General features: G+C 42.0%; 1 protein-coding gene across 2 annotated transcripts in view; it reads left to right on the top strand.

Annotated features, from left to right (window-relative positions):
- Positions 1 to 481: 481 nt before the first annotated feature.
- Positions 482 to 8,894, top strand: part of CFI (complement factor I) — a 54,131-nt gene continuing 45,718 nt past the window's right edge. Inside the window, exon 1 of one of the 2 annotated variants that reach the window (XM_044301864.1) lies at positions 482 to 770. In XM_044301864.1, coding sequence (XP_044157799.1) covers positions 711 to 770 — 60 coding nt within the window. In that variant the 5' untranslated portion in view covers positions 482 to 710. The remainder of the gene's footprint in view (positions 771 to 8,894) is intronic. The other variant, XM_044301856.1, reaches the window with a different exon arrangement.

Raw genomic sequence — 8,894 nt, 5'->3', positions numbered from 1 at the left:
TGTTGTATTACATAATGACTGCAGTCTGCAGTACTGCACTTCATTTGCGTTAACCAGAACAACCCTTTAAGCATGCCTTTAATGTGCAATTTCAACACAGTGGGCCTGTGCCCCAGATGTTTTCAGACCCTAGAAACGCCCCCTAACTAACACTAAGGCATCAACCAGTCTCCAGTTAAAAGGGGCACTGGTTGTCTTCAGAGAGCTGGGCCTCGTCTGCTGTTGGCCTCTTTATTCTATACTTTAGGGAGACACTGTTCTCCCATATACTATATATAGTGAGGAATAACTAATGGTTAATAATTTCTGTTTCCATCTGTTTTTGGCTCACAAGGAGAAAACAAAATTTTACTAAATGCATTTTTCTTTGTTAGGATTATCCTCTGGTTGCTAAACACCGAGCAGCCACTCCTTAGTAAAGTTCCACATAAGAAGGAAACACAGTAACTGATTGAGAAATGCAGTGATAGCGGGAGCATTAAATGCTGTCTTTGTTCTGCCTCTTTGTGTACTGGATTATGCCTCTCCGGGTCACATTTCCAATTGTATTCAGATTCCAGCCAGGGTCTGTGCACATTCACAGTACAAATAAAGCTCTTCACCTTGTTAGATCAGTGGTTAAAGATTAAGCACTGCAGATTTCAGGCGAAATTCTTTATAAACCGGTGGTTTGGGGAGAAAAGACAGGAGAGTTTGGACAAGGCATCAGGATGAAGACCTGGATCCCAACATGGGTTATGTTAAGCTTCGTCTGTATCTGCATCAGAGCGGTAAGAGCCTACAGTGATTTACAAGTTATGGAGGTTAGCTGGTCTCCAGTAACCATGGGTTCTCCTTCACATACTGTAGATGGGAATTCATTGCTGACCGCCCGGTTGCTTTGTGTTCCAGACTTTTCTGGAACATATATATATATATATATTGTTAGCATTTTTTTTTTTTTGTTTGTTTGAATTCTGTAATTCTTAATAAATTAGGTGCATCCTAATTTAGATCAAACTAAATGAAGACTGGTGTATAAAACACCCATCGTCATTAAATAAATGTCCCCCTTAGTATTAGATGTGATCTGTTGTTATCCCATTCATTTCTATTAAAGTGTGAAGTGCACATCTCCTTGTGACAAACTGCATCATGTAAGTGAAAGAATATTTAAGGAGAACCTATCAGCATGAAATATAATGCTGTCTACAGGCAGAATGTTATTAGGGCAGGAGGAGCTGAGCAGATTGATATGTAGTTTGTGGGAAAAGATTCTGTAAATCTGTCATTTGTACATTCATATCTCTGTAATCTCTGACCTCATTGTTCACAGGGAGGTGATATCAGTATGTATACACACTTAAGGCCCCGTATACATTAGTGTAGTGTCAGCTAAACCTGCCAGCGGGTTCAGTGTATGGGGAGCTCCCGACTCTCCCCTGACAGAGGATGTTGAGAGAGAGAAGGACTGGGTGAAATTAATATTTTCACCTGATCCTGGGAGATAAGACGTCCCTAGAGATATCTGGTAGCATCTTTGTCCCCTCTCTATATTGAATATACAGTCACTTTTGGCTAAGCCAAACATGTATAGGGGAGCAGGGAGTCGGGAGATATAGTTGTCAGCTTTACACCGAGAATAAGTCACTGATAACACCTCTCACGTGAACAATGTAGTCAGAAAGAGCAGAGATTTAAATGTATAAATTACAAGTTTTACTGAATCTGTTCCCACAAAACCATGTATCAATCTGCTCAGCTCCTCCTGCTCTATAACATGCTGTCTGAAGATTGCATTGCATTTTGTGGTGACATTTTATGTTGGGTTCTGGGACATCCTAGAATTAGTTTAACATTGGGAGACCCTTCTAACAAAAAGTATGTGACCATAGCTCAATTCAGTAGGCTTGAGCAAATCGAGCTTCGAATTCATAAAAAAAACTTGAGTAGGCTTCCATAGTAGGCTTGAGCGAATGTAGCTTCAGATCATAGATCTGAAGTTGATTCCTTAAAGTTGCCGAAGATGCGCAAGACTTACTACAGTATTACGGTATTCCTATCTGTGTATTTAAAAACATTTTAAAATAGGAATCCAAGTGGGCTTTGGTACTAGATGGTACCTCAGTACCAAAGCCGACTTCGGATTCCTATTGTAATTTTTTTTAAATATATATATATATATATAGGCAGATAGGAATACCGTAGTCATTCACCAAAGTCTCGCGCAGCTTTGGCTGAGACAAAGTTTGGCTACACAGAGACAATACATTTTAATGCTGTACAGAAACAGCATTACCAACGAAGTTTTTTAACTTCGATTCGCTGAAGCCTACTATTCAGGATAGGTCATCAATATCTCATTGCCAGGGGTCCGACACCTGGCACCCACGCCGATCAAGTGTTCTGTAGTAGCTCGGACCTGTGAACTATACAGCCCCATTCACTGTGTAGTTGAAGTGAATGCGAGCAGTGTTGTAAGTTAACAGCTCTACCTACTTCTAATGCCAGAACTACTCAGGAAAGCCTAACCTACAGGGTGTCAGACCCTGCCAATGAGATATCAATACACAATCCTGAGGATAGGCCATCAATATTAAGATCTTGGACATTCCCTTTAAAGTTGGTAGGTGACTTGCTTACAAATGCTCACTAACATGGCTTTCTTACTTACTGCACAGTTGAATACATTTAAATACTGCAGAAGAGATCAAAGAGTCATATACAGACATATAAAACGTAACTTTTACTTATTGTTACCGATATAAAAGAACAAAAAAACTATAAGATTCATATAATTAACAAACAAAAAAGGATTAAAACAGGGAATGTGGCCAGAATTCAAGTGCACGGCGGCACATACCAGCAATAATATATATTAAACCAGGTGTAGAATGTGCTCTGCTTTGCAGGTGCCTTAAATTACTGATGAACAACTGTATCTTAACTCAGTGTTGGATTTATTTACAAATAGGGATATATCTACATTCTAAATACAATTAAGGGAATGGGAGAGGGGATTGGAGGGGGTCAGGATCCTTCTCTCTCTCAGTCACGCCATGGGCTTTTCTTCTGTACTCAGGACACTCCTCTCCGGCAGGTCTCAGCGAATCACATTCTTGATTGTAGAGTCCAGGAAGACTTGTCTTGTCCCAGAGGTCACCAAGGTCACCATTGCTCTTAGGGCTCTTTCACATCTGCGTTATTGTCTTCCGGCATAGAGTTCCGTCGTCGGGGCTCTATGCCGGAAGAATACTGATCAGGATTATCCTAATGCATTCTGAATGGACAGTCCGTCCTTCAGGATGCATCAGGATGTCTTCCGTTCCGGAATGGAGCGTTTTTTGGCCGCAGCAAATAGCGCAGCATGCTGCGCTTTTTGCTCCGGCCAAAAATCCGGAACACTTGCCGCAAGGCCGGATCCGGAATGAATGCCCATTGAAAGGCATTGATCCGGATCCGGCCTTACGCTAAACGTCGTTTCGGCGCATTGCCGGATGCGACGTTTAGCTTTTTCTCAATGGTTACCATGGCTGCCGGGACGCTAAAGTCCTGGCAGCCATGGTAAAGTGTAGTGGGGAGCGGGGAGCAGCATACTTACAGTCCGCGCGGCTCCCGGGGCGCTCCAGAGTGACGTCAGGGCGCCCCAGGCGCATGGATGGCGTGATCGCATGGATCACATGATCCATGCGCATGGGGCGCTCTGACGTCACTCTGGAGCGCCCCGGGAGCCGCGCGGACTGTAAGTATGCCGCTCCCCACTACTACTATGGCAACCAGGACTTTAATAGCGTCCTGGGTGCCATAGTAACACTGAAAGCATTTTGAAGACGGATCCGTCTTCAAATGCTTTCAGTACACTTGCGTTTTTCCGGATCCGGCGTGTAGTTCCGGCAAGTGGAGTACACGCCGGATCCGGACAACGCAAGTGTGAAAGAGGCCTTACTTGTGAGTTAGGTTGGTGCAGGTAATTACACAGGAAGAAAGTTGTATCATATACCCCTGCCCCCATCCCAGCATATATGTCCTTGCTGACACCGCTGTGGGCAGTAAATACCAGCAGGGGGTCGGGCTTTCCCCGGGATGTGACAGTCCTGGCAGATCTTCCTTTCATCAGTGTCCTGCCCCAAGAACCCTTTGATGGTCCTCATTTGCATATCAAGCAGACCCGGGCTGATTCAGTTCAAAATATCAAGGAACATCTTTGCATTAAAGCTGTATCATAGATGTCAATTTTATCAGTTCCAACATTCCCTGGTCTTGTGCCTATCGGCACACACAATCAAAAAATAACCACAGGAACTTGATATCTGCATTACTCCAGTCCTGCGAACTTTCCGGCATTGCAGCCTTTCTTCGGAAACAGTTTCTTCGTCAACATGGGCAGGCATAGACAGAACAGGAACCCATTCATTCAACAGTCACACACTATTCATTATGGATATTAATAAATAAATAACAAGTCACCAATATCCCTCATGATAATCACAAGAAAATCTACATATCCTACATTGATATCACACACAGTATATAACATTACACCATGCTAATTGACTCGATCCCTTAACCAGATTGTCATTTCACTACCAACTAGTCTTGCTCGTCAGCTGCCTTATATAACTGGAATATGGGCAAGCCCTCTTTAGCAATATATGACAGTCTGTGCATTGCAAAAGTCCAGTCCAGCAGAATTCTACTTCTCACAAGATCTCATAAAATAAAAATAAACAATCAAAGATACATGATAGATGTATATATGTCTAATACAGGTTGATTCTAATGTACGTTGTGCTCTATATTGGCCAATAAGCATAAAGTGAAACCTTGGACTGTTACCCATAATGCCATACTCTGCATGATTTTAAACTAGACATGTGAAAATTCAGGCCTCATTCATGATAATCGAGTACACGTGAGTAAATTAATCACCAACCATGTGCTGCAAATGTCTGGCATACACATTTACAATTTCCAGAAGGCTGAGTAATTTTTCATGTTGGTCATTCTACCTTCTTACCCCTGTATAATAAGTGCTGCAAGGGACCTATTATCTGGCTATTCAAAGGCTCAAAGATGTGCCTGAAGATTGAATAGACATGGCCATATCAGACTACAGACAATTAGTTTTTAAAACTTCACTATGGCTTATATATTGATAGGAACTTCTGCTTCCTTCATTTTCCACTCACTGATTTAATGGTGCAAGTAAGAGGAAACAAGAAAACAAAAAGAACTCAGCAATATGGTGAATTTATGCAAAACAACCACATGTGTTCTTCTATTGTCCATGGCAGGCCTTCCCCCATGTAGACTTCTAGCTGATGTCCATGCGCAAAAATCCCAGTCACTCTTTTTTTTCTAAGCAGTGTCTAAGATCTATAAATAAAATGTGCAAGATGAACGCTACAAATGTAGTCCAATTGCCACCACAATATTGGGCTGCTGCTATTTCTCCAGGGTCCCAAATTTGGATATGTAATTTCGCCTCATTATGGATCCTGGAAATAAAAATCAAGAGCAGTATCATTATTCTTAGCAGTCAATACCTTTCTACACCTACATGTAACCTCACTAATATGCCTAGGTTCAGACCAGACGGTAATCTAAATCCATCCTAGCTGGGGAGTATTTCTAAACCACACAAAAACAAACAAAAAAACATGGCCTCTTAGTGTGACCTATAATTCTTTCAAACACTTTCCCCCATTTGGTACCATACTACACTGGTACCATACTAACTAGAAAATGACCAATCTGGTAAACAACTTTGAAGTTTAGTGCCTACCCAAGCAGTAGGTCTGTATATATAAAAACATTAATTACAAAATACTTAAAAAAAAAAAATACCTTGTTAATTTTAAAATGTTAACAAGGAAAGCAAATGCACAGGTAGAAAAAAAAAATCACATATATAAAAAAATACAAATTCTGCTGGCCCTTAACACATCGCAGACAGACAGACAGACAGACAGATACTAACACCATCTCCCAACTCAACCTTTGTTCTGGTGTGTGAACAAAGACATCTTCCTGTGAGGTCCATTGAAAGAGCAAATGCTATTTACACCTAAAACACAAAAGGTCATGGGGGGGGGGGGGGGGGGCAAAAAATACATTCACATCACAAAGGTACAGTATACATTAACCAACAAATGCCTGACTGTTATTGAATTGTTTGCAAACAATTACTAATTATTGAGCTCATGATACCACGTGGTGACTATGAAGACCTTTTTAAATTGATCTAACTAATGCTTAACTAAATGTAGTCCGGACCACTCCACCTACAACCTGTGAACAAAACAAAAACATTAGTGTTTGGCCAGCTTGACTAAGCTGCCTTTAGTGGCTCCTGAAAAAGAAACACAAAGACTATTATTACACACAATTATCATTATAGTCAAATCCTTATTCTCTAAGCCTTGTCCTGTTATCTGTACGGCTAGACTATAAGTCCCATATTCTTTCTAAACTAAGCAGGCATTGCTCACAAAGTTTGCCATATTTGTTATGAAAAATGGTAATGCTATTTGGGACCAACTGCATACCAGCCAAAATGGAAGATTAGCCCAGGGTGCAAACATTGGTATGCTCGTCCCCCATGGCTGTTGGCTTTTCGGAGGGTGGGGGCCATTGTTATCTGTAATCTCCTCCTTTTGCCCCTCAGCATTTCCTGACTCCCCAAGGCTGTTATCCATTACATCAGGCTCCTGTGGTATGCTTTCCTTGTCCTGGGTGGATATACTTTTATCATCCGGTATCAGGCTTGAAATATCGGGGGTCCTACAAAATCTCTGAATGTGCCCTGGTCTGTGACATTTGTAACACCTGATGAATTTCTTCCTTCTTGTACCTCAGCTCACTACAGATATATCTGCATCTGATCTATAACCATCACTGGATTCTTCACACCAGTCTCTAAGTATATCGATAAAGCTCTGGTATGAATTGGCATTTCTGAGGGCAATCCTATTAGGATAGTTCACATAACAGATATTGGCCATTAAGTATATGAAGCTCGGATCATCAGCAGACATACCAGGACAGTTATACACACTTTTGTACAGTGAAAGATATTGGTTACAGAACAATATAGGGTCATCTCCTCTTCTAAATCTCATTCTTTGTAACGCATTTATCCCTCTATCATCACGACTCTTTAACACACGCTGCAGTTCTTTCATCCTTCCCTCTGCATCTAAGTTATCATTCTCATATGCAGATACCTGGGCTGCTAGAGGTGCTGGTACCCAAGCCTTTAGAAGAGAGCATGCATCTTTATCACTCAAAGTGTATTTCTGTACAATAGCCTCAAATTTATTAGACAGGCACACGGGTGACTCCAGTGTATTAAACTCACCCAGAATCTGGCTCAATGTAAGTTTTTCATTAATTGTGAGTACACTAGTGCCTCCCCTAAATATCCAGGAGCATTTGCTAATGCCACCTCATTGGATGTATTCACATCAGTGACAATACAGATATTGGCTGATGGACACCTTTTCTTCCGTTCATTGAGGGATAATATCCATTGCTCCTTTCTAAGTAGCTGGGAGTTTGCATCTTCCAATTTCCTCTCCAAAGACATTACCAATTCCTCCATATGAGATAATTTTAGTTGCAATGAACCAACAAGCCTACTCTTCATATCAAAGTTTGCATTGCATTGTTCCAATTGTTCTTGGAGCTCACAATTTCTTTCAGATAAATTGCACACCGTAGCCCTCAAGTCATTCATTTCAACACTGGAGGCAGTTGCAATGCTCCTAAGATTATCTCCAACTTTCTCTATCTGCTCTCCAAGTTGACTCCTTTCTGCTCTCCATTGCTCCCCCATTTTCTCAGAAATTTCTGTGATTCTGAGCAATACCACAATTTCGTTAGCCAATTTCTTTTTGTTACCTTTTTTTGTAAGCGGTCTACTCTGCAGCTCGTCATTATGTTACTGACACTGAGACAACAACGCATTAACTTGACTCTTAAGAGGTTCATCTGCACAGGAATGATACTTGTATCATATACCCCTGCCCCCATCCCAGCATATATGTCCTTGCTGACACAGATGTGGGCAGTAAATACCAGCAGGGGTCGGGCTTTCCCCAGGATGTGACAGTCCTGGCAGATCTTCCTTTCATCAGTGTCCTGCCCCAAGAACCCTTTGATGATTCTCATTTGCATATCAAGCAGACCCGGGCTGATTCAGTTCAAAATATCAAGGAACATCTTTGCATTAAAGCTGTATCATAGATGTAAATTTTATCAGTTCCAACACCGGGTATACTACCACTTGTCAGGCATGTTCCAGGTATATCCAGTAGTCCAAACAGTTGTCAGGCGAATGTCCCTAAACTGTGTGATGAGGATATAACTGTAGAATAGGGGAATTACTTGCCCTAGTAATGCCCTGAGGGGAGTGCTATCTCTGACCCTGATAGCCTAGCCACAGAGCACCCGCCCTGGCAAGGTTCTGGACGGGGTCTCCCTTATCAGGGCGGGTGCGCTGTGGCTGGGCTATCAGGATTAGAGATAGCACCCCCCTTAGGGCATTACTAGGGCAAGTAATTACCCTATTCTACTGATATATCCTCATCACACAGTTTAGACACACTCGCTTGACAACTGTTTGGACTAGTGGATACACCTGGAACATGCCTGGAAAGTGGTAGGATACCCGGCTTAATATATATTTCATACTGGTAGTTAGTCAGGACTTTGATTAGGGTTTTACTAGGAGGTGTCCATCTCCTTTCCCTAGTTTCCAGGCCTTATTCCCTTACCCCTTTCCCTCCTATGTTCGGTGTGGTGTTTCCCTCCCACACCCGAACGTGACAGGTGAGTAATGCCAATGTAGCACTAGCAGTGACATACTCACCGCTTCCTGCTCCTCCTGTTCTTTACTAATGAGCACTTCGGCA

Source organism: Bufo gargarizans, chromosome 1, assembly GCF_014858855.1.
Source record: "Bufo gargarizans isolate SCDJY-AF-19 chromosome 1, ASM1485885v1, whole genome shotgun sequence".
NCBI classification, from domain to species: domain Eukaryota; kingdom Metazoa; phylum Chordata; class Amphibia; order Anura; family Bufonidae; genus Bufo; species Bufo gargarizans.
Note: the sequence above shows the minus strand (reverse complement) of the source record. Positions and strands in the feature narration are given on the sequence as shown.